Source organism: Mytilus galloprovincialis, chromosome 1 (genome assembly GCF_965363235.1).
Source record: "Mytilus galloprovincialis chromosome 1, xbMytGall1.hap1.1, whole genome shotgun sequence".
NCBI classification, from domain to species: Eukaryota; Metazoa; Mollusca; class Bivalvia; order Mytilida; family Mytilidae; genus Mytilus; species Mytilus galloprovincialis.
This window is the reverse complement of record NC_134838.1, coordinates 104,086,682-104,113,368: the sequence shown is the minus strand read 5'-3', so window position 1 is coordinate 104,113,368 and position 26,687 is coordinate 104,086,682. Positions and strand designations below refer to the sequence as shown.

Sequence of the window (26,687 nt, the reverse complement as noted above, 5' to 3'; positions counted from 1 at the left end):
CATTAAAATGGTCTGAGAAATTAAAAACAAAGAAGAAAAGTACCATTAGTTCTCCCTTCCCGAAATGCATAGTAAACGATTAAAATTTTGTATGTACGACAAACGCGCGCTTCGTCTACAGTGACGCTCGAATCCACAAAAGATATAAAGGCCAAATAAAGTACGAAGTTGAGGAGCATTGAGGACCAATATTCTTAAAAGTTTTGCCAAATACAGCTATGGTTATGTTTTCCTGAGGTAGTAAAGCCTTAGTATGTCACAAATTCAAAAGCTTTGTTAACAGTTAATATATAAATATGACCATATCAATGATAATTCATGTCAGCATATAATCTACATTGATTCTTCACACACAGATAAGCAATATACAATACCATGCCTAACTCTGAATGGATCCATTGTATCTTGTCATCATCAATCCTACTGGTATTAACATTGGGTACCAGTTTGACAAAACACAAATGCTGTATGCTGATTGTCTCTGTTATTATATATGTTTAATTCAAACTAGTTTTTTTTTTACAAATGACAGGTGGTCCAAACACTACATCGGTTACTGATTGGATAAAAGAGCATGCTGGTGATAATGCAACAGTTGGTTCCAATCCTAGTTATATGTATTCAGGTAAGGTATAACATTATTAGACTTAACTTTTTGATTTTTAGATTGCAGTTGTCCTTTCTTTATCACATATGAATTAAAGAGATGCGAGATAATCTTAAAATGTTTTTAAAACCAGAAAAAACAGTGGTTTCAATCAATGGCACAATTTCCATCAAATTACAAAATTAGCCATGTTAACAGAACATTTTTGTTGGTCTTTTATTATTTGGTTTATATTACATAGTATGGTGGAAGAACTTTGATTTTGTGCTAAGCAAAAACAATCTCACACTTAAAGCCATTGAACCAGATTTAGTAGATAAAATATGGACATCAGACAGACCTCCACAACCAAGTACTGATATCAATGTTCTAGACATTAAATATGCAGGTAAGAGTCGATTTATCTTTTACAGAAATAGATTTAAAGGCATAAACTTTATTGAACCCCCAGTTGTTATAAATGGTCAAATGCAAGTAAGATCAAATGATATACAACTTAATAAAGACTAGATGTTAAAGCCTAGTGAAATGATTTATTTTGATAATCCGTTCCTTGTTATATGTTTCTATACAAAAAAAAAGGTTTTTGAACTACTGGTTAAATTTAACAATAAATTGTATCTGCTTACTATATAAAGGCGCTTTGAAAATGGCTCCTTTCATTACATCATTATTCTCTTTTTTAATATTAGTGGCCTTATTTAAGAATGCACATAATTTGAAAAGAGTAAAAAGTCCAGGATTTTAAAGCAAGAAATATTTTTTTAATTAATTGAGTTAAATTCCAGCTTTTTAAGCATTCCAAAATATATGCAAATATATCAAACATTTGCTTTTTGAAAATTAGCCAAACGATTATGACATCTGTAAAACATTGTGTTTTAAAAGGTAGCAAAATGTTTCTTCAATATTTTAACTCTAAATAATTAAATTTTGGATGTAACGCGTCTTCTGATTGGCTGACGTTATTTTGTTATTAGCCCATAGACATCATTTAGTCATGTGACCGTGACGTCATCAACGTTTTTTCATGGTGTTCTACGGTTAAAAATGGAATTTAGAATTAAATTATAAGAAATGACTGTAATATTTTTTCTGTCTATTCGAAATAAAATAAAAAAATGTGGTGCACACTGTTAAATAACCCGCTACGCGCGTTATTCAGTGTGCACCAAATGTTTTATGTTATTTCGAATAGACAGACAAAATATTACAGTCATTCCTTAAATGAATTTCGTGTGTTCGAGGCGCCTTTCTGGATTTTATCTTCAATAGGAAAGCATCAGGGATGTATAAATATGTAGAAACGTTATGAGCTAAATGACAAAATTGCACCTTAAACGAATAGCAGATTGAGTTAACTTCTATGAAATCGGTCGCTAAAAACTTTATTTTCATACAGAAATGCTTTGATGCGTACTAATAGTTTTATATCAACGTATATTTGCTTGATAAGAGCAAAAGAGTACTCCAAAATACATGCGATTATGTTCTGACTAAAGTGGATAAGGGTAATACGACAGTGAGACAGCAAACGGCATTAAATTACCAGACTCCGTTGCAGGAAAAAAAACCCGGTCTCCATGAATAGGTGTTCTATAAAATATTCTCATCTATTTCTCAAGTCTTAAAAAATGTGAAGAAATATATCAAATATCTTCTTTCTTTCAACGCATTATTTTCAAAATAACGAATCACGGTAAGGTATCATGACATAAGACATCCACCGACTCGAGATTCCTAATAATGACAGGGACAAGCGGATTTAGCAATGATTTACAATGTTGCACCACATCAAGTTCTTAGTCACATAATTTCAAAAATTGCTAAAAACTATAAATTTTTTGGCGAATTAACCATAAACTCATACATTGGTAAAGTTATAGAAAGTCATCGATATTTTTTTATTTTCATAAGTTTTAATTTTTTATCATGATAACTTTTATTAAACGCAGAACTAATATCAACTGTAATAAGCTCAAATTCTTAGATTTAGGGATAGTCTTTATACATCTTAACTATGTATATCTGACGTTTTATCTCAAATGTGTCGTTAGAATAAGACGAAACCTTGTAGTCATATTGTCAAGAAATGAATTACATAGTTTGGATACCTAATTCTTAGTGTTGATACTTTACAATTATATGATATAAGGACGAAAATGGGAAGACAAACTTAGAGACGTTAGAAAAGACATGACTCAATTAGGTGTCGACGTTCTAGTGACAACCGGGTTGGATGAAATAGCATGTAAGTAGACTCGTCATAGATACCAAGATTACATTTTGTATTTACGCCAGATACGCGTTTCGCCTATAAATAACTCATCATTGACGCTCGAATCCCCATAAAGTTAAAAACTAAAGTACGAAGTTGAAGAGTATTGAGGACAAAAATTCCTAAGAAAATTGCCAAATACAGCTAAGGTAGTCAGTCTATTTCTTAGGTAGAAAAGCCTTGGTATTCAAAAATTCAAAACTTTTGTAAACAGTTAATTTATAAATATGACCATATCAATGATAATTCATGTCAGTAACTTTACTCTAATTACATTTAATTTTTGATGATCTAATATTTCGATTGATACAAAAGTCATCATAGATGATTTTTGTATTTAATATTCAGGACGAGAACTGATAACGGTAAAATTAAAAAAATAAATAAAGAAGATATCTTACTGAATAAAACAATGATATAATTTTGTCTCAATTATCTGTAGTTTCAATTATCTGTAGTTTATCAATATAATTTAAAAGGACTCGCTGATTTGCTTTACCATTAGCACTTTGACATTCAATTCGACTCAAATATACAATAGATCTTTTTGCCGCATACATAAATACGCAAAGAACCGAGCAGTTGTAATATTAATATAATTATTGCGTTACATAAGCAGACACACAATTTTGGTAAAAATTGTAATTCTATTTATTTACAGGGCTTTACAATATCCGAGCAAAAGATATAGAGTATGAACCATACACTTATGCATTTTCTATTGTGCAGCATCAAACTACTAGGTAATGCAAAAAGTAGTTATAAAATTAAACGGAGCAACATTTCAAGTAGAAAATGCAGAATAAAAAGTGTAAAACAGTTCTGATATCGTGCATTGTTTGAAAACCATTGAGAAATGAAAATCTGTCTTTATCTTTTCTTTAGAAGAATATATAAATGTTTATAAAAAGACGTACACAAACGTATATCTAAAATAGAACCTTCTTTATTATTTGTACATTTCCCAGTGCAAAGTTTTTTTTATGTTAACTGCATGTTGTTATATTGCATATTTTCAAAATCTTTGCACATTGTCTGATAGCTACATAACAATAGAAGTTAAATTAGTTAAAATTGGTTTCGTGCGATGAATAAAATAATTTTTGACATCTTATAATTCATTTATTCAACCTATAGATGGCACCTCCTTTTCAATACATTGTATTTATATTCTTGAAGATCCGTATCTAAATGTTGTGTTAAATCTTTTCACAGTTTATATATTATGGACAGTAAATCAAAGCTGTCCCGTCCTAGTTCAGATCCAGAAAGCTTAGTTACTCTGAAAGAACACCTGAAGACGAACAATAACGGGCAATGTTCCAGATCATGTGTGCGAGTAAATAATATCTTGTTTTTTTCTTCTGTGAGATAGATAATGATTGTTATGTAGTTTTTTTTTTACCGTATGCATATTCACATATATAATTTTATGCTATTTATTTTGTTTTAAGGCGTCAGTTATACAAGTAGTGATAGTGAGTTTTCCTTTTTATTGAAAACCGTAATGAATTGATATTAATTCGAGCAAAGGATGTGAACCTGTTTAGTTCCCGTGATGATATTGAATGTTATGAGTACTCATTATGTAATTAGTCAGTTCAGTTCCCGTGTTTATTACATTTGATTATACCAATTTGAGTATTATCCATGTTTTCGTTTAATACCCGTGATGATGACGTTGCAGAAATTGTGCTAAAAGGATGGTTATTTATGAAACGAACCCTTTTCTCCGTATGTGATTTAAAAAAAAAACAATATTCATTTGTTTTCAGATTTACCTAAAAGCTTATTGATTGTAAAAATATACCCTTCTATCTTTTACGAAAAACACTAACCAAAATGTTGTATTCCATGACTTGCTTTTCTCATCATTAACACGTTGCATGACAGATAGTATTAACTAATATGTATATTAATAAAAAATATAGATTAGCACACTTTAGAAGATACAAAACTTTAAAATTCAGTTGACATTAAAAAGAATAAAATTACTAGATTACAGTACACTATTTTTTTTTGGTAAAAAAAATCAGCAACAAACAAACCAAATTGATAAGGGCTTTGATCTCATTAAGGATTCAATTTTCTTATCCATTTAAATCGTGTTTCTTTGAAACTTTTTTCAAGGTCAAGGAATACAATCATTCCAGTTTCATTGAGGACATTGTAAAAATAACTGAACGGAGAGACATAAAGAAAATCATGGTGTCGTTCTCCTGCAATTACAAAATATATTCTTCAATTCCTGAGGTAAAATATATATTCATACTACAACCAAGAAAGGAAAATATTGCAAATACAAAAGTGCAGTGTGGAAGGTTTTTCGAAGTTCCATTGATAATAGTATTTGAACATTACTTTACTGTAATGTATCTGTCACAATGATTATGTCCAAATCTTTTATCAATATTCGTATGCCATTTATTATATTCAATCAATAAGCATATTGATAGTTACTTTTAAGATACGAACATGTGCACTATTCTTTTATTCAGATTGTCATATTACATCTTATATCGTTTGTTTTGATTACTTTCACCTTTCTATGTTTGACAACGATGAATAAAAATACCGTTTTTTCGCAGGATTCGTTGCCGGTATTATCTTCATTTCTCACAAATATCAAAACGTAAAATGTATTTGAAATTATGAAAAAAGTAAATAACAAAAAACGCCGAACTCCGAGGAAAATTCAAAACGGAAAGTACCCAATTTAATGGTAGAATCAAAATCTAAAACACATCAAACGAATGGAATACAACTGTCATATTTCTGACTTGGTACATGAATTTGCTTATGCAAATGCCATCTGTTCTTTATATCTATTTTATATCTATCTGTAGTGATATGCTGTCAATACAAAACAGAATACATTTGCGTTTGGTGTATATAGGCAAAACGATATCACAAAAAATTATCATCAGTTTATTTAATGGAAAATTTGTATAACTTGTTTTAAAATATTTCAGTGTTTTTTCTTTCTTTCTCGTACATGCAAGACTTGTCAATAATGTGAATTATTAACATTTTTTTTGTGTAATTATTTTATTTTTCAAGATGAAACATGTGACAATACATAATACAGTATTAGACACAAAGTATAAAAAGTTAATTGATACATGTAAGATCGATTAAATCATAATGGTATAATAAGATATAAATATTACAATTGATTTTGTTAATTAAATGCTGCTTCTAACAATTGCCACTTCTGATCCATTTTTATTTTTTGTGTAGGGGTTAAGAAACATACAGAGTATTTTTCTATTTTAATCCAATATTTTAAATAATTTTCTATCCCACCATATTTTGTGCGCAATATGCTCTTACATCTACATTTGTATATATAGTATTTAAGTAACAACAAGATATTATTAACTGTTTTACTGCTGAAAAAATCCTCAGACACACCTAAAATGACCTCTTTTGCACTAAAAGGCAAGAAGATGTCATAATTTCTAATCCAATCTATAATGGAAAACCAGAAGTTTTGTGTTACATTACGTTCCCAAAAAATTTGAAAAATATTTTCTCTAACTTCTGAACAAAATGTAAATAGTTCAGATTCTTTTAATTTACATTTATATAAAAAGGAATTACATGGTAAAATCCTATGAACAATCTTAAATTGAAAATTTTGTAAAAACGAATTTCTGGTTATAATGAAGGGCATGGAATAAATAGCATTCCAATCTTCAATCTGTATATTTAAGTCTATTTCCCATTTGTTACAGGAAGATAGTGATAATACTTTATTATCCTCCAGAAATAAATTATAGAAAAATTTACCAGATTTTGGTTCTTTTTTAACTTTAGCTACTAATTTATTTTCAATATTATTTAGTTTCTATCCTACTTTTCAATCTATTTGGAATAACACTTAAAATACCACAAAACTCTACAAAATTAGTATTGATATTATACTTTTTCTCAAATTCTTCATATGAGAATAATGTATTATTATCTGAAACCAGATCATTGATAAAAAAGATACAATTTTCAATATATTTACCCTTCAAAATCATGTTGCCATCCATTTTGAAGTTTGGATTTAGCCATATGGACTGGGCCAGAATATCGGTATTGTTTTCAACTTTCAACTTATTTTTCAATTTTGAAAAATTTACCAGGATATCATGCAAAAAGAGATTGACCTTTTTGCTAAATAAAGCAGTCCTTCCTTACTTAAATGTAAAATTTTGCCCCCCCCCCCATTTTTGTATATAACTAAGCAGCAAAACTTTCCAAGGAGAGTAATTTTGGGGGACTAGTAATTTATACAGCCAAGACATTTTTACACTATAACACAAATAGTAAATATTAGGCATCTTAAGACCGCCATCACAGTGTTCGGACATAACCACTGTTCTTTTCACTTTATCTGGTTTTCCTTTCCATAAAAAAAATATATTTTGAATCTCCTTCAAAACCCCATCTGGGGGGTAATGCCCGCGTCACACTGTCCCGATTTTTATATACGATGGACACCCGAATGCGAAAATTGTAAGTTCGTACGAAGTTGGTCCCGATCTCGTTAAAATACCAAAAAGTGACCGAAGCAAGTACGATGAATAACGAAGTCTATACGAGGGTGCCAAAAGTATATACAATAGCAAAAGATGGACATACGAAGGTTAACCGAAGACGGTATTTAAGCTTCATATCTCAGCCGAAGCCTACAAGATGGATCACGAAGGCTACACGATGGATTACGATGATGGCGCGATGGCCATACGATGTCTGTACAGCTTACGATGCATTTAAATTATATGCCGAAGGCATCACGCGTTTTAAATTGTTTGATCAATATTGAATATATATTATATTGTACATTTAATTTTTGGTTTAATCATAAGACGGAAGACCGTGGGTATTTCCAGTAACTGAATAATTTGGTTGATTTCTAAAAAAATAGTTTATGTATCAAAATGCGTATTCAATTTACCATTTTCTGCATGTGTCATATACAAATATAGTGTCCATATTTGTCCCCAATATGTTACATACGAGGGGATGCCACGCTCGGCATTGCCTTGTTTCAACTGTAAAATGTGTGCACTAGTCTGAATAATCACCCATAATTATGCCCATGTTTACTGATCTATCTTAAAGATAAGGTAATGAGTTCGTTGATCCCTTTTATTCAAAAAGAGCTCTTTCCAGGAAAATATCATGAAGGATGTGGGGAAAACAACAAATGCGGCAAAATATGACATATAGAAAACAAAATGTTTATGGAGTAAACATTCGTGTGACAACATCTCAGACGATACATAAAAAATCAGAATAATGAAGAAAAAGTTGGTTTCCCTATATACGTGTACCTGCAGTGTTGGTATACGAGGCGCGTTTATGATTTTCATTATGTTATTTGATATGAAAAATTGACAAAAAATAATATTTTATTTGTAAAAGTAAATCATGAGCCTGTAATACCTGCTCTTCTTGTTCCATTTGAATTGATAGAAACAACGCTGTCGCCTTTCTTGTTCTCATAGAATCATATGATATGAGCTCCATGTTTTGTGAACGTCTTTCTTTACTGTCGTATTAGACTGACCAGTGCATATCGCGCATGGCACTTTAAATGTATTTAAGCACGAAAATTAATTTGCATTTAGCTGGATTTATTGCCGTCGAAGTTCCATCTTGTCACCTTCGTACTTTTATTCGATGGCATCACGACGGGATTACGAGGTCTTCACGAAGTCGTGTTGCCATCGTAAGACCTTCGGGTAGCTTCGTGATTCATTCGTGTAAACATCGTAATGTCAAAACTGCCCGATGGAAACGATGGAAACACGAATGCAATACGATGTTCAAAGATGCATTCCCGGTGACATTACGATGGTGAGGATGTTGATACGAACTCAATACGAACCCTCAACATCGGACGCACCTTCGGGGATTTTTTAACATGTTAAAAAATTTAGAACCCTTCCCGAAGTTGTCCCCGAAGGCTAGAAAAAGTGGCCGATGGTTCTACGATGGTGAAAGATGGCACTACGAATAGCCCGATCTGGATACGATCAGTCCCGATTTTGAAAATTTCTATTATCGTCTTGCAATCGGCGTAAAAATCGGGACAGTGTGACGCGGGCATTAGGAAGGACAGTCAGAATTTGAACCAAAATGGGAAGTGCTAAAGTTTTAATCACAACAACCCTCCCAATATATGTTAGTTCTCTATAAGCCCAAGTATTAAGAAGTGACTTGATACTGTTTATCTTGGCTGTAAAATTACATAGAGTCTTATCCCTTTTAGCAAGCTCAAACCATATACCTAATAGTTTGAACCACCCAGAAAGGTTCCAAACAAGATTTTTTTCTGGCAAATGTTTTTCCATACTAACCTTTTTTGACCCAATCCATATGGCCTCAGTTTTGTCAACATTACACCTAAGTCCAGCACATTCTGAAAATTTATCAAACAAATTTAGACATTGATTTTTGGACTTTCGGTCACCATCCTGGACTAGGGAAGAATCATCAGCATATTGACTCAATAAAAATTCCGAGTCATAAATTGTTACCTCTGAACATCAGTGAATTATGAACATTGTATGCTTCATCTCCTGAGTAATATCGATGTCATAACTGTATTAAAAGTTTTTGAAAAAGAAATGTGTAAATTGGTATTCTTTTCAGGAAAAGTTATACCAAGGAATTCCACCAACACTTGCTCATAAAGCAAGAAAGAATGATGTAGAACGAATGGGAATGAGACATGCTGTTGTAAGAACGCTTTAATGGTTTAATCATACAAAATAATTTAATTCTAGCCGAGATCTTTTAACATCCAAAAGAGATTAAATAATATCCGTTTTTTGCCGGCTTTTTAATCTTAATTGAAATAGCCACACTGGTGCTATATAAAATAAGAGGTAACAGAAGTTCACCAATGTTTAAATACAGTAAATAAAAGAAGAAACAACAATATATGTTTTTCACATTATGTTTTTGCTTGTATTTTGTGTTCTTTCTGGCAACTTGAATGCCAGTCTCATTAAATACAATTTTCAATCAATGCTTTTACAACATATTTTTTAATTTGCTGTAATTTTCATAGTTAGAAGATTCCGTGAAAATGGTTTCCTTGTTTGCTAGAATGGAAAAAGAGGTTTGTATACTAATAACGTAGTGTATAAGAATCAGCAGCAACGAAACTAGGCTTATAACGCTGTGTGCACCAAACGCACATTTAGTCTGCATTAGGCTCACCAGTAGCACTCGAATCTAAAAAGTTGAAAGACCAAATAAAACACAAAGTTGAAATGCATCGATAACCAAAACATTTGGTCAAATTACAAAAAGAGAAAATGGTGATATGTATTAAAAGAAAAGGAAAAAATGATACTAAAATAAAAAAGCAAGACGAAGGGCTCAGTATTCTCATATACATGATACAAGATATAATAGACGGAAATGTTAGAATTTTGTTTATATGTTAACAGAAAGCAATATGATAAAAAAAACAAAGGATATGGTATATCCATCCTTGACATAAAATCATTTAATGCATCTCACAAAGTGTGTTAAAGAAAGCTTATTATGAAACATGATTATGTGTAAAAATTTATCTTATTTCTTCGATTTAAATAAGTATACGTGTTTTTGTGTGATTTAATATTCACAAGTGCATCAAACGTTATATTTTACAAAGCTACCTCATTTTAACCGATGATTATCATTTTTATTATTCTTTATTCAGATTTCTGAAGGAATTCCATGGACAGTATATAAAGCAACTATAGAGGCTATACACGCAAGAAGGTACTGAGCTGAAACAAAACCACGCGCCATTTTTCTATTTGGAACTGTTTTAATACGTGATCTTTCATACTTTTAGTATGCTTTAGGATGAGTATCTTAAACAGATATTGACAAGAATTAAAACCTTCGTCTACCATTACTCTTCTGTACAATACACATATTCCTTTTTAATTACTAAATTATGAACAAACAACGTTTGTAGATTTCTGCCATATTATATGTTCAAACTATTTCTCATATTAAATTGTACGTATAACAAGAATACCGAACTCAAGGTAAATTCAGAAAGGAGGAGTCCATCAAAAATGTGAAAAACAAAAATTATCAACCTACGAAACGAGTGGAAAAACAACTGTCCTATTACTATGCCCTATAGAACATATCACATTATTGTGTATTCTACTATATATAAAACCTTTGTATTCGTTTCATATGTAAATACAAGAAGACACCCGGGAAATCGCGGACAAGATTACAAAAATATTTATTTTTAAGTTCAAAGAATTCCATACAGTCCAACTGCTTTATTCCATTCTTCATAGACTCAATTTTGCTAGTATTATACCAAAATAATGTTCACTTGAGAACTTTATTTTGCGTTGTTGTTTGAAATTCTAGGTTAGGTAATTTTCAAATCTTGTTGAATTCATGTATGATTCTTTCCTTTCTTGTTTTCGTTTGTAAAATGTTAGTTTTAAGTGATATTTTCACTTGAACTTTAGCTAAATGAAAGTAAATTGTGTATATATTTATATAAAGCATAATATGTATAGTTAGGTGTACTATAACTATTGAATAGTAGGATTTCATTTTAATCGTCAAAACGAAATAAGTTCATAGCCGTGTTTTAGAAATAATTTTTACATGTAAAGTTTATTTGGTTTCCTCAATTAAGACATCTATAATCCATATTTCAGAGAACTGAATCTGTACAGAGACGAGAGTTTTCTAGCTCTGGCAGGCAGTGGTATATCAACCGTACCTATACTAGCGTATCCTGTAGAAAATGCATCTAGACATCTTGCTACGTCTGAATCTTTTCTAATGGATTCTGGAGGACAGTATTTGTAAGATTTCAAAAACCCTTTGCATATTTAAATAAATGTATTCGTAAAATATATCATATAATATATATAATTTTCGACACATTGCACGAATTCTGTGATTATTAAGGTAAAGTTGACCTTTGGTGGATTTCACCATTCTTTTCATCTGCCATTTGTTCATGTAGCTTAAGTATTTCGACATAAGAAAAGATATGTTGTATGATTGCATGAGACTAAATGACTAGGCTGTTAACAATTAAAGGCAACCATGCAGCCTACAACACTGAGCAAAACTTAATACCGTATATTATGATATAAAAGTCAATGGTATGGCATAATGTGAAATACATTTAAATCAAAAAAGCAAAGGCCTGAGTTATGTAGACGAAATGCGCGTTTGGCGTATGAAATTATAAGCCTGTTACCTTTGGCAACTTATTATGTTTAAAATTGGCTTGGTTTTCAAATCTATTTGCTTTAGAAGTAAAGCGCTTTGGACGAACCAAAATAAAAAAAATGATGTTTCTTTTCATTTTCTAGCGCTTTGTCACTACCGCTGGTGTTGGTCTGCTTGTCTTCGGTAGTATCATCAGACCAGTACACAGTGCTTCTGTTCTAACATGATTTATAACATACCTTCCTGGAATTTTCCGTTTATGATTTGAGAAGTTATCAAGAAACTAGAAAGTAGATTTTTATGAAATTTGTCGATTTGATACGATTTCTTGTACGATTTTCATGAAAATATTTACTCATATAACACCTGAATGGAGGTAACGCACGCCGAAAATAACAAGCTATTAATATTTAGGCACATAATGAAATACGAGGTTGTTATGCCCTAGCTTTAATTTTTCATGTCTTTTTCATGTTGATTTTTGTAATCGTATGTGTTGTTTTGGCGTTTCGAAGAATTTGATGTTAATTATTCATCGGTTCACATTATGGTTATCTCTGTGACTTTTAAATGGATCGTTTGGGCATAGCGTCTCCTTTCTACTGCAAAAACATTTTGACTATATCGATGGTGGTTTGTATCTTGTTTGTTGTTCTCACTATGGCTGCTCTTCTTCCTCCGTCATTTCTAGTGATTAATGAATTCATAACACTGAGAGATTATTTGTTCCTGTCTTTGAGAATTTGAACAACACCTCCAGCTATTTGCATATCAAATTCCTGTGACGATATCAAGTATACTGATTTTAAATGAACCAAGCAGAACTGTATTTATCGGACAATTTCAGTAATGCCCTCTTTCGGGAAAAAAAGTACAATTACAATCTTAATATAATAAATGTGAAGCGTGGTTGAATCCAATGAATGAACACATGCTATTATTACTTTCAGGGATGGAACAAGTGATTTGACCAGAACATTCCATTATGGTATTCCATCGGATCATGAAAAGGTAGATTGATCTTATTTAAAAATGTGCTTTGTATTTAGTACACAGAAAGGAAAAGCAATTACTTTTTTTTTTTAAATAGTTCAAATAGTTGGTCATTTCTGTTCCGGATGATGAATATGAAAATGAAATGGTACGATTTGGGACTACACTTGCCGTAGTAATCAAGGTTTATCTATCAAGTTTTCATAATAAAATATTGAATCTATGAACTTAGATAAAACGCATTAATTTTTGTATGAAGCATTTCCTTTTAGTTTAAACAATATGTTATTCAGGTAAATCAGTGGATAACGATATAATACATTTGAAATAGAGATATTCAGGATTTAGAAACAAGAAATTTGCTTTTACAAATCTGCCTCTTTTTACACAAATATTATAATACACTTATCGAACAATAAATATTAATTCTTATACATCCCGTCATTGTGTTGTTGTGCCATGGTAAAAGTGTGTTTACATATCTGTTTGTTTTATAGCGATTTAGATTTTAACACAATGTTGACTGCTGTACCACTGTTTTTGGCAATTTTACCTATAATGTTTGTTTGTTTTGTTACATATAGTTGTCAATATAATGGAATTTCATGCGACTGTCATGTACAAGTGAGAGGTTTAGCTTACAAAGTCTTGTCTTTTTTTAACACTATTATTCTGCAAGATACTTGATTTTATCTGTTTTGGATTGAATGGGTTAACTTCGTTAGAGTGTGCATCTTTTGAAACTATCGTGCGCTCCTAAATCGATCAGATATAAAATTGTTCTGTTGAATATTTATGTAAACGATAATGATTGCAATGGCTGCCAATTATCACTTTTCTTACAGGAAATATATACAAGAGTACTGATGGCACATCTCAACCTTGCTATGCACAAGTTTCCTGTGGGTCGAACCGGTATTTTACGTTTAATTGATACAGCTAATATAAGTCATTTATTTGATTAAGGTTAAAAGAACGTTTTTTTCTAACTTTGATAAATGAATGGTTAATATCTATCGACTTTTATAACATGGATTCATGCAACGATAAATATAAATGCAACAATAGTTTAGCTATGTTCATATCTCGCAAATCGACTTAAAAATGACAATTCAAAGATACAAAGAAATACTGAGGGGATCGCACGATCTCCAAAAAGAGCGAGACCGATTGCATCTAGAGAAGAAGTTAGTCCTGATATATCAGAATCCCCTGTCGTATGCAATTCAAAACTCAGTCAAAATGTCATTGTCGAGAATATGATATTATCGACAAATTACAGACAACTTAACTTGTACCTAAAGATCTAAGACCGCATGTTATAAAGTCTTTAGTTTGGCTAAAGAAGGGATCGAAACCATTCCTCCCTGTCGGTAGTTGAGCATGGTTCCATCCATAAGATCACAGTAACAATATCATTGTGCTTATTTTACTTTTATTTTTTAAAATTTGCAAAGGTATCAACTCCTTCAAAATATTAAAATATATGATATACTTATAGAATCATATTCAAAACAGTGTAGCTGTGGCCATTGATTGACGACCTTAATTTATCCCATTGACTGGGGCAGATTAGGTGAACGTTTGTCTGTAACGACCGCTGCTCACTATGTACTTGTTAAAGACACTTAAATTGTGGGGTCACAAAAGGTTCTCAACACCTAAATAAAGTAATTAGAAAAACTAATCAGGAATAACACGATGTTTTGATTTGTATCAATAATATAAATCAAAACATAGTTATTCCTGAATAATTTTTCGAATTATTTTAATATTAAAGGCGTTAAGAACCTTTGGTGACCCACAGCTTAAATTCTATAATAAGTAAGTAGTGAGCAGTGGTCGTTACAGACAAACGTTCACACAATCTGCCCCAGTCAATGGGATAATTTAAGTTGTCAATCAATGGCCACAGCTACACTGTTTTGAATATGATTCTATATAATATGAATGTTTGTTAACTTTGAATTTTTTGTGTTTGTAAATATAGTCATGTCTGTCTTGATAACATCCTATATTCGGATACCTGCGTTATTTGTGTTTTAAATCTCGATCATTCATAAATTCTAAATATAAAAAAGAAGATGTGGTGTGATTGCCAATGAGACAACCGTCCACAAGAGACCAAAATAACACAAAAATTATCAACTATAGGTCACCGTACGGCCTTCAACAAAGAGCAAAGCCCATACCGCATAGTCAGCTATGAGGCAATATTGAAATGATAAAAGTCGACCTATTTCTGATTGCTTACATATGCTAATTGCATTTGCCCAACATATTTTTAGCCACTTTTTTCACATGAACTACTTATCATAATAGGGAGGTTTTACTTTTTTGCATTGCATTTTGTAGGAAAAGAAATAGACTCGGCTATTAGACAACCACTTTGGGAGATCGAAGTTGACTATCCCCATGAAACAGGTCATGGTATTGCTCATTATGGCGTAGTTGTAGAAGGTCCAGCTCGTATATCTAGTTCGAGAGCTAGCTACACAAGTGACATACCGTTGGAAACCAATTTCTTTGGATATGGTAGGTTTTCTCAACAGATGTTTATGCCATTTCTGATTGTTAATTATACTTCAAAGATACTTTTACATGTAATACGATAATTTCAAACCTAATTTTTATCTACATTTTGTGCGTGGTTCTGTTGTGCTGTTTTTGTTCTGTGGTTATTCAGCACTTCGGTGCTAACATGAATATCAATTATATGGTCATTTTTTATATGAATTTACTGTTTGCAAAAGTATGAATTATTCAAAATACTAAGGATTTTCTTATCCCAGGCATAGATGACCCTAACCGTATTTGGCACAACCTTTTGGAATTTTGAGTCATCAATGCTCTTTTACTTTATAGGTGTTTGGCTTTCAGACTATTTTGATCTTAGCGTCACTGATCAGTCTTATGTATATGAAACGCGCGTCTGGCGTATTAAATCATCAGCCTGGTACCTTTGATAACTATTAGCATGTCGAAATGTATTATTGCAATGTTAATCTGTGTATTTCTCTGTCCTGAATGCTTTTGCGTTTATTTGTACTGTAGCCCTGTCATGTAATGTTGTCCTTTCAGTGTTATATTTAACATTGCAATAAAAGCGCGAGGTTTGGTTGCCCACAAAACCAGGATCAACCCACAATTTTTTTCTTAAAATGTCCTGTACCAGGCAAATAACAGTTGTTATCTTTTAGTTCGTTTCTGTGTGTGTTACATTGTCGTTTTTTTTTTTGTGTACTTTAGTGTTTCTGTTGTTTCGTTGTTTTCCTCGTATAGTTGATAAGTTGCCCTTGGTTTCAGTTTGTCACCCGGATTTGTTTTTTCTCAATCGATTTTTTACTTTCGAACAGCGGTATATTACTGTTGGCTTTATTAGTAGAACATATAAAGTAAATATTTAGTTAAATAACTTATCCTATACCACAAAGAATGCATGATATACGTTATAGTGAAAATTGGAAATAACTAGTTTGGTAACAATTTCTAGTACAGATGTCAAGCCTTCTACCTGGTATTGGTCTTTTGGAAAATTTGTCACAATTTTTAAGGCTACTTTTTGATTGCCGTTCTTTCATCAATTTTACAACACATATCATTCTTTTTATGGATGTGTATCAACAAATAAAAGTTTGTTTTTAGACTTAAAATTTATAGGAAATATAATTTCAGATCAGACTCAGCTTCTACATATACCGGATCCAGCTGATTATCCAGTTGAGGAGGATATGTGCTTCTCTAATGGTACGAATATAAATAGAAGACTACCAAAAAGAATATGATATAAAAAATAGATTGAAAATTAAAGAAACAATAATAATATTGCAAATAACTTCAGATATAAGTTGTTCTGCTCATCGAATTTCCTGTGTTTCATTTAAATGGCTCGAAGTGTGTTACTGATAAACTTACACAACGTGTAAGATGCCATCAAAATCTAACACTATAGAAAATATTCAAGCTGAGAATATATAGAAAAATATGTACTTGGGACTCTCCATGTTGAATTTTTCTTGGATTTGGTATTTTTGTTATGTTACATTTAATTAACAAAATGAAAAATGCTTTACAGAACCTGGATATTATGAAGTGGGAAAATTTGGTATGAGAATAGAAAACGTAGTAATTGTGAAGAAAATGAACAGAAATGTAAGTTTTTAAACTTTAATTTGAAATTTGCACGAATTTGGCTGCCGAAAATGACGGAGTAGCCAGGAAATTAACAGATAGGAAAGACAAATGTACAAAATTATCACTTGCACAAACGCAGAAACACATAACATATCAACTGGAACATATTGATAAACACTGGCACCTATATCGGGCTTCATACCAGTAACCTAGTCTTTAATATTTTAAAAAAAAATATTGAAAGTTTTAACATATCAATAGCAGGTTTATAAAGATTTCATGGAGACAAATATTGAGTCATTATCAAAACGTCTCATTTGCATTTCTGCATATACATAAGGAAAAAATGTATTCAGAAATATAAAAGGATCAAATGGCTACAGATTTATATAGTTCACATTTAATATTGCACAATTTACAAGATGAAGATATGAGAGACTTGTTGCTGGGCTTTTTGGCTATTTCGTGGCGGCCAGTTTTTATTGGTGGAGGAAGCCGGAGTGCCCGGAGAAAACTACTTGTTACTAGAGGGCTTCGATGTTTTCGAAAGTAAAACAACCGGGACAAGTTATTTGTTGAAACCGAACAGGTGAAATATTTATCCATAACGGAACTCACATTAGTATAGTATTTCGAGAGAAAAAAGATGGAAGGTTTTTTTTTCGAAAGCATTCATTACCAATGAAACCATCATAAACACTTTCAATATCCTGGATGCAAAGTAACGGTTTTATATAAAGAAGATAACAAAAAGGAAGTGAACGAAAACTTTAAACATAAAGAAAAAGAATATGCATTATAACCTTGTTTTCATTCAATTCAAATATAGTTAAAGTTTAAATGTATATTTTAGAACAACTTCTCTAAGTGTCACTTTTTGGAATTTGACACAATAACTTTTGTTCCATATGAACCCCATTTGATCAAGTCCAGCTTACTAAGTGACCAACAGGTAAGTATATAGTTCTTTTGTGTCTTTGTTTGATATGCAAATGCTGTGATAAGATAAAAAGGATCTTGTGAAAACAACCTGTCACCAGTCAATTGTGACATATTCACTAAATGATGGCGATATGATTTAAATAAATCCAGATTAACACTTCGGAAGCACCAAATGTATAATGATATTATCACCTGTTAGTTGAACTTGAAACGAGCTTGGTGACAGACCGTTGGCAGGAAACTATTTATTTTAATTTAATGTCAAAGCATATTTGTTTGTTATGCAACGATGTCTTTTAATACTTCAAACAGTCCGTTATACTCGGATAAAACTGCACGAAATGATTGTAAAATGTGAAAGGTTGTGACTTATTAAACACTGTTTGGTTGAGCTAACGTCTTAGATAATAACATTGAGACAAATACATTTCCCCCTTACCTTTTTTATATTACAATGGTATTTTATGTACTGTAGATCAAATGGATTAACAACTACCATAAAGAGGTTTGGGTGAAGGTGTCACCATATCTGAAAGAAGAAAACGACACAGTTGCTTTGGAATGGTTACATAAACGAGTACAGCCTTTATTTACTACACACAAAATAACAGAAATAGAAAATACCAATAATGGATGTATTTTGGTGACATGGATGATGTTTTATTTGATTTTGTTTTTTATCTCTATACTTCTGAAGTAAACACTATAAACTTCTAGTTTGTCAAAATATTTACTGTGTTATTAAAAATGTGTGCATCAAATGTAAGTCTAGTCGGTTTTTTTTTGTCTTCATTTCTATGTAAAATTAGTGTTACATTGCTTATGTGTGTTGTCATGGTAGTTTTATCTGTTCACAGAAATAAGGACAAAAAGAATTTGTTACTTATAGTTAGCAAAGGTACCAGGCTTATAATTTTTAAAATACGTCAGACGCGCATTTCGTCCACATAAGACTCATCAGTGACGCTCAGATCAAAATAGTTATAAAGCAAAACAAGTACAAGACTGAAGAACATTGTGGACCGAATAGATTGTTGTTTCTTTTTTTCACTTGTTTTATTGAGTCTGTGTCTCATTGGCGTATACCTAACATCTCAAGAAGAATGAAAAAAGTGATGCTCCCATTATCTTTTAACTCTCCGTTCCACTGTATAGATGTCGTTCTCTCAATGCTAATTCAAAGTTAAGTGACTATGATAAAAATATACTAAAACATAGTTAAATTAGCTTGAGATGTAGGGCTACATCATAACTTTGATCGTAGTGGGCAATAGAGAGTAGAGATGACTTCACTTTTCCGTTGTGACCTTTCATTTTATATATCTCTCTTTTTAATAAAAGTTTGATATTTACAAAAGTCATAAAACAACCAAATTACATGTACTACAAACGGATTGAGGCTGTGTACTTCGATATATTTAACATTTCCTGTTATGTTTGTATTACCCGCCCCTTTTATATGCGATTCAGAAGTTATATTACGTATGATATAAGTTCCGTACATATGACACTTGCTTTTAATTGTTCTTAGTCATGTACGCTCGAGACAAAAATTAAAAAGACCAAAAATAAATATGTTTGAAATTTACATTAGTATGGTGCCAAGATGTTATTCTGGTTGGTTAAAAATATGTCTGAAGTCAACATTTTTTTAAAATCATTATTTTTACTTGTAGGGAAAACGGTACTATTTATTCTGCCATAGGCGACAATATTTACATTTTCTAAATTTACCACTTTTTAAGATAAAAACCTGGATAAAACAGTTATATGTTGTGTTAGTACTTTATTATTGTGTTTTAAAAATTAAAGCCAAATAGTATCATGACCAACTTCCAACGGGGCTTGTTTATGTTATCCATGCCCACCGTCATTTTGCACCAAATTTATGAAATTTTCCAAGTCTTTTCGAATAATTCTCTAGAAAATATTTCAATAATAGGTTTCAAAATTTATATTGTAAATATACACACTGCAGTTATTCGTAGATAAATAAAAAATATATTGTACCCTTACATCCAATCACAGCGCTCCTAATTTGACTTCCTTCACCTGCCTTGGGTACACAAAAGGCCAACCTAATGCTGGGAAAATTAAATACTACCGTTTTCCCTGTATTTGTCTCATATCAGATAAAGTAAATAGTGTCGCAATGGATTTCCGATTAAGGATCAGTTACCTAAGGTTATCACACTTTATTTAGATACATATAAGTTCAACATCTCGTGATAGCCTCGAGTTATCAATTTACATTAGATATTCTAACAACTGGAAAGATGAAGTTTACAGTTGTTATATTGTTTATTTGTGGGTTTATCATTGGTGAAGCTTCAGGTAATTATTTTTTCTAACTTTTAATTGTACCTTAGATTAAAACTATGTGTTTTCGAAATTTTCAAATGTTGATGCATATGTGCAAATAGACCAAATCATTATCACACGGTTTTCATAGTACACACAGACAAACTAATGTCCGCATTGTCTTATAGTTTGTTGAATTCTTTAAAAAAATAAATAATTATTATGTTGTTAAACGTCATTGATAAAGGGTCATATGTAAAAATGTCACAACTGCTAAAATATTGATCAAGTTCTTTAAACTTTGGCTTCTTGATACATAATTCGAGATAATATCAAGTAATTTGGAGATTTACATAGGATGTGGACAAAAATAATAATCATCTTAGCTAGTACTTTGAAAAAAAACCTTGAGAATTCATCTTCTATGTTCTTTTTAGTTTGTTAGTTAATTATATTTTTTTACAATCAAATAGTCGTGCTGATATCAATGTCATGGTATTTCAGCTGAGAGTAAAAACTGCTTTTGTGTTCTTAATTTCAATATGCGTTTTAAACGAAACTATGGTTGATCAATCAAATTAACAGAAGTGTACATGTATATCTCATCTCGCATTTGTTTATTTCGTCAAATTCAATTAAAACTCTCACCATTTATGGTTTAAAAGTGAAATAGGTGTATCTAATTTGCGTTAAAAGCTGTCTGTCTACATTTTGTAGTTTTCTTGAAAATGGGAAGCTTGAACTCTGAAAACAAATAACAATACTTTGAGTAAGAATGTCAATTTGTTCACCCTATAATGTGCATTTTAGGATGGGTTTTACTTTATTCGTCACAAACATAAAATGTTTCCAGCTGCAGAAGAAGTATTGTTTTTGATAAGCATCTATGTCAGAGTCTCAAGTTTAAATTACTTCTTTCTTCACTTGAGGAAATGATATATTTTCCCTTACTGAACAATCCTCTTCCTCTTCGTCTTTGTCGGCAAAAAATGCGTTCAACATGAAAATCAATTATATAATCATTTTTATAAATTTACTGTTTGAATTATTCGAAATACTAAGAATTTTCTTATCCCAGGCATAAACAACTTTAGTCGTATTTGGCACAACTTTTTGAAATTTTGGGTCATCAATGCTCTTCAACTTTGTACTTGTTTGGCTTTTTAACTATTTTGATGTGCATCACTGATGAGTTATGTAGACGAAACGCTCGTCTGGCGTATTAAATTATAAGTCTGGTACCTTTGATAACTATTGAGTAAGAATATCCATTTGTTAACCCTATATGTTCATAATAATATGCGTTTAATGTTGTTTGTCACAAATAAGAAATGCTTCAAGCTGAAGAGGAAGTATTGTTTTTGATAAGTATCCATGTCAGGGTTTCAAGTTTAATATTCACATTTCTTCACTTGAGGAAATCAAAAAATGAACTTTCCTTTTTCTCCTACCTGAACATTAATCTTCCACTTTATCTTTATCGGCAAACATTGCGTTCAACATATATAGCCTCGAGTTTTAAAACAATTTACATTAGATATTCTAACAATTGGAAAGATGAGGGTCACAGTCGTTATATTGTTTATTTGTGTTTTTATCATTGGTGAAGTTTCAGGTAATTATTTTTTTTAATTTTATAACTTTAATTTTATATTAGATTCAATTTACAGATTTTGGAATAGTAAAGTGGTTGAATTATAGGCGCAAATAGACAAAATCTTCACCACACATGTACACTCTTGATAGCTAGTACACATAGACATAATAGTTTCCGTGTAGTCCTAATACTTTGTTCACTTTCTTTGAAAACATCGTATTTCTATCGTCACTGATATATGTAAAAATAAGTCACAACTGCTAAAATACTGAGTTTAATCTCTTTAAACTTTGGCATCTTATGGCATTATTCGAGATTAAAAAAGTACACTTGGAGATATACATAGAATATGGACAAAATGAACAATCAACATACCTATACTGAGTCCTTTGGAAAAACAGATCTTCTCTGTACTGCGAACTTTTGGGTGTCAGTAAATATCAATTTTAACAATCGTATATAATCTTAGTGATTCCAAATTATTATAGCACACGCGCCAAGGTATTTCATTGAGACTGAATACTTTTAATTTGGTGTGTTCTGTATTACCATATGTATGGGTTTCATACAAAACTATGGTTCAACAATTGTTATCCAGTGAAAATAGTTTACATGCATATTTCGGACAATCATTGTTCATACATTTAAATATTAAAAAAAAATGACACAGAATATGAAATAAAACAGTATTTCGCAAATGTTATTTATTCGCCAAAGACAATTAAATCTATCCCCATTTATTGTTCAAAACTGAAATAGATGTATCTTATCTGCTTAAAACACTGTCTCTCTCATTTTCGTTTAAGCGGGATACTTGATATCTGAATGAAAATCAGCAATACTTTGTCACTTGTTGGCTCTTTTTGGCTCTTTGACACATTCCGCATTTTCATTCGCAATTTTTTTTAGTAAGAATACTCATTTTCTGACAAGATTTTGGACATTTTTACGTTGTTTGTCACAAGAACAAAACGTTTCCCGCTGAAGTGGGAGTACTATTTTAATAAGTTGCTATGCATCTTTTAAGATAAACATTATTTCACTTGAGGAAATGAAATTTGATTTGTTTTCCTTATTGGACATTCATCTTCCTCTTCATTGTATTTATTTTTTTTTATCTATGTCAAAATGTTTGTATGTGTTCTTCAAGTTCTTAATGAATGGATGTATGCGTCGGTTTGAAATTTAAGCCTCTTTTTAAAAGTTTTATTTGATTTGCGTTTAATTCATTGACATATACATCTTGTGATCAATTTTATTTGGCAATCGCCAATGGCAGTCAGCAGGGTTAAATAACATCAGTTGTTCGACGCGTTTTGTTTAAATATACTTTTTCACTTTTTTGGTCTTTTGGAAAATGTTGTTTGTGCTGTTTTTAGACCCTTCTACAACGAAATTTGTTTTACATGCACACGTATAAAAATTGCGGTTTTTATCCAACGCAATCATAGGTTTGAACGTAGTCTTTTCTTTCTCCCCGGAGTGTTTTGGCCATCCACTTAAACTGAATTTTCGTTGGTTCCTGTTTTGACTCGTCCTCGTACGGTTGCTTTTAATGTTTTGAGATACTTTAATTAATTTAAAGAGTTTTTGTGTAAAGCGTTCCTTGTTCTGGACTGAGTACTACTCCTCCTGCGTTGCAGACATCTATTACTTAATAGAGCCTGCGTAACACATTGATGTACAGGGTATCGAAATCCTCTAGATATAGATGATTTAATTGCTATGTTGCTTGCTTTTGATCATTTGGAAATGCACATGTCTGCTTCTGAACATTGATAAGGTTAACTTTTGTTTTAGACCTTTTGAATAAACATTTTTCGATTACCTGTGTTAATTTCATTTATTCTTTCTTACCCTACTGTTAAGAATAATAATCTAGAAATTACATCTTACCTTTCCAGAATTGATTTGGTGTTTTCTCCTCTCCCGAAACATTTTTCCGCCAAATCTCGCGTAACCTTTCAGCAGTGTATCGAGTAGATATCTGCTTTATTTCCATCATTTCGGAATCGATTGACCATTCTTTGTTTTTACTCCTAAATGTCACTTGTTAAGCGAAGAGGCATCAAATATTTTGTTTAAAGTATTTGGTTTAAAAAAAGTAGTGAAGAAAAAAGAGAGATTGAAAATTTTAAGACCATTTTCTTTTAATACAAAGACAAAGAGACGTCGGGTTACAACTACCTATGTTCTTTGGTTGGGAAAGACACATAAAAATGTACTCGGCCGGTTTTAAATTGTTTATGGAGATTTCAACCATGCCTCTTTTAATCTCGATCACTGTGTATATCGTATACAAATGCTATTAATGTTACTTTATATTTTCAGCTTTTCAATGTTATAATTGTACTTCGTCCAATCAACAAAGTTCTTGTGGCCTGACAGATCCATTGCCAAACTACTTGAAAACTGTTTCTTGTAACACACAATGTTACAAATGGGTTTTATTTTCTTATGCCAGTGGTATGTATACTTTATTTTGCCATTATCATTGTTTTTTGTGACCAAGTCTATTTCTTGGGCTTCATTTTTTTTAGTTTTCTTCATTTTGAAATGTTAATACACTGATATACATGTGTATATCAAAAATAAATCTTTGGCACGATACTTTTTCAAATTCATAAGATTCTAGATTAGGAACACGAAATTGTGACAAATAGAACAACTTCAATCCATAGCATTCCATGTTATGATAACAAGTACTAGTATATAATCTTTCCAAAAAGTTTCTACACTAAATTCGATTAAAATGTGCATTAGATTTCTTTTAATCGTGGTGATGATACGGCCACGAAACGCAAAATGTAGAGGACGGTATTAACGAAAGTGTACGTGTCTATATGGATATGGATTGGCGTATGATATAACTTGGTCCTTTGTCAAGTTTTGGACACACGAAATGAGACAAATAGGATATAATGAAACCTTGTATACGTAGAACTTAAAACTCAAATCACCCTTACAGTTTTAAGTCGGAAAGTAAAGGTGGACAATGGTATCATTGGTTCTAGAAAATTTATAGCACACACACATTAACTTCTTTTTATTCGTTTATTTGTTGATATAATCAGACCATTCTAGTAAAGTGGGTTATGGACAGATACCTTTTAAAACTCAAAACTATACCAAATATTTGTTTAAATAAAATGTGTGAGGCATCATATGTGGGTAATGCCAAAACTTTTTTATTTGCTTATGTTATTGTTTTATATCATGCTACATGTATTAACATTGCATAGACATACTATGTAAGAAAGATTTCTGTATTCGACTGTAGACATAAATAATAATACAAGATATAGTTTATAAAAAAAATCAAATTTTGTCCAATTCATTGTGCAACGAAATCTTGTCACCTGCCATCTATAATTGATAAATTGTGACCTTCAATCTTAACGTACTTCTTTATCACGATATGCGTTGAACTATAACACTTGGGAGAGACTAACGTTGATTAGAAATTAAAGAATAAATCTATTGAAATGTATGATTCGGAATTATTAAATGTTTCTTATTTGCTTTGTGTATATATGTGCCTACGATTCAAACTTATTGCCGATTTAATACACAATATTTTTTTTAAACCAACTGTTTTGTAGGTTTTTTAGGGTATACTACCTTTTTCGTCCAATCTTAGCGGATTGTCATGTTCTCAGCATGCAAACAATTCTTTCATAATCTTTCGAGGTGGTGCCCGTAATTTATGCAAAAAGAAATTCTTTAGCCTACTCAATGGGGCCTCGTTTTAGAATGGCACGTATTTGTGTATATAACTTGTAACTTGAAATTGTTTTATATAACTTTGTGTTTTGCCTTTATATTAACTTTATTCGCAGCGCTCTTTCAATTGTCATACATTTTTCTGTATGTTTTAAGATAGTACATCTCTTGGTTACATTTTCAGAAGTAAGAAGAGGCTGTAAGAAGATTGGTATGGTACCACCAGGTTCGAGTTATACAGAGTATTTATGTTCCGCCAATTTGTGTAACACAGCTCCTTCTATAAATCAATCTACAAAGACACTGTCTGGACTGGTGTTTGTTGCTTTCTTTACCATATTCATAAACCGAAAGTGACATTAAACATTTCGAAAAAAAATCTGTCGTCATATCTGTTATTTTTATAAGCATTATTTATTAATTATGTGTATCTGTTTTGATTTATAGAATGTAATGGAATATTAAATATGCAAATGAATGTTACAGAAATGGTGATTGGAAAGATTCGTTTTAATTTGTTTGTAAGTTGTGTAAATATACAACCATATATTTAAAATATCATCATGATCATGGAGGCCTATTCATATCTGAAAACAAAATCTGAAATCGGCAATAAAATGTTTTAACTCGTTTAAATTTAATGAATCTCCTTAATATATAGTATTTATGTTATTTGATAAGATATTTATTCTTTATTGAGATTCACATATAGTTCATTCCTATGCACAGTGTACTTAGTATTTACATTATTGTGTCAAAGGCAATAGTGAGGAATATATTCGAGTAATTAATTTAAGATCATTTAAGGAAGTTCGCTTGTCATGTTTTGGAATTTCTGTCAGATTTTTGGAATCCTCTGGTTTTATCCATTTGAATGCCTTAAAAATATTTGC

The 26,687-nt window shown here is 31.3% G+C and overlaps 1 protein-coding gene and 1 long non-coding RNA gene across 3 annotated transcripts in view; both read left to right on the top strand.

Moving 5' to 3' along the window:
* LOC143048249 (xaa-Pro aminopeptidase ApepP-like) overlaps positions 1 to 18,939 on the top strand; it is a 33,196-nt gene extending 14,257 nt beyond the window's left edge. For both annotated transcript variants that reach the window (XM_076221821.1, XM_076221812.1), the window contains exons 6-22: positions 533 to 625; positions 849 to 995; positions 2,763 to 2,858; positions 3,547 to 3,628; positions 4,101 to 4,224; positions 5,016 to 5,138; positions 9,537 to 9,623; positions 9,958 to 10,008; positions 10,600 to 10,661; positions 11,579 to 11,728; positions 13,055 to 13,115; positions 13,943 to 14,012; positions 15,453 to 15,632; positions 16,773 to 16,844; positions 17,173 to 17,249; positions 18,085 to 18,183; positions 18,649 to 18,939. In XM_076221821.1, the coding sequence (XP_076077936.1) occupies positions 533 to 625; positions 849 to 995; positions 2,763 to 2,858; positions 3,547 to 3,628; positions 4,101 to 4,224; positions 5,016 to 5,138; positions 9,537 to 9,623; positions 9,958 to 10,008; positions 10,600 to 10,661; positions 11,579 to 11,728; positions 13,055 to 13,115; positions 13,943 to 14,012; positions 15,453 to 15,632; positions 16,773 to 16,844; positions 17,173 to 17,249; positions 18,085 to 18,183; positions 18,649 to 18,873 (1,799 nt within the window). In that variant the 3' untranslated portion in view covers positions 18,874 to 18,939. The remainder of the gene's footprint in view (positions 1 to 532; positions 626 to 848; positions 996 to 2,762; positions 2,859 to 3,546; positions 3,629 to 4,100; positions 4,225 to 5,015; positions 5,139 to 9,536; positions 9,624 to 9,957; positions 10,009 to 10,599; positions 10,662 to 11,578; positions 11,729 to 13,054; positions 13,116 to 13,942; positions 14,013 to 15,452; positions 15,633 to 16,772; positions 16,845 to 17,172; positions 17,250 to 18,084; positions 18,184 to 18,648) is intronic.
* Positions 18,940 to 20,233: 1,294 nt separating this feature from the next.
* On the top strand, positions 20,234 to 26,435 carry LOC143048242 (uncharacterized). The gene is made up of 3 exons (XR_012969770.1): positions 20,234 to 20,507; positions 24,403 to 24,537; positions 25,979 to 26,435. It is a non-coding gene; the product is annotated as an uncharacterized LOC143048242 (long non-coding RNA).
* The last annotated feature ends 252 nt before the right edge of the window (positions 26,436 to 26,687 follow it).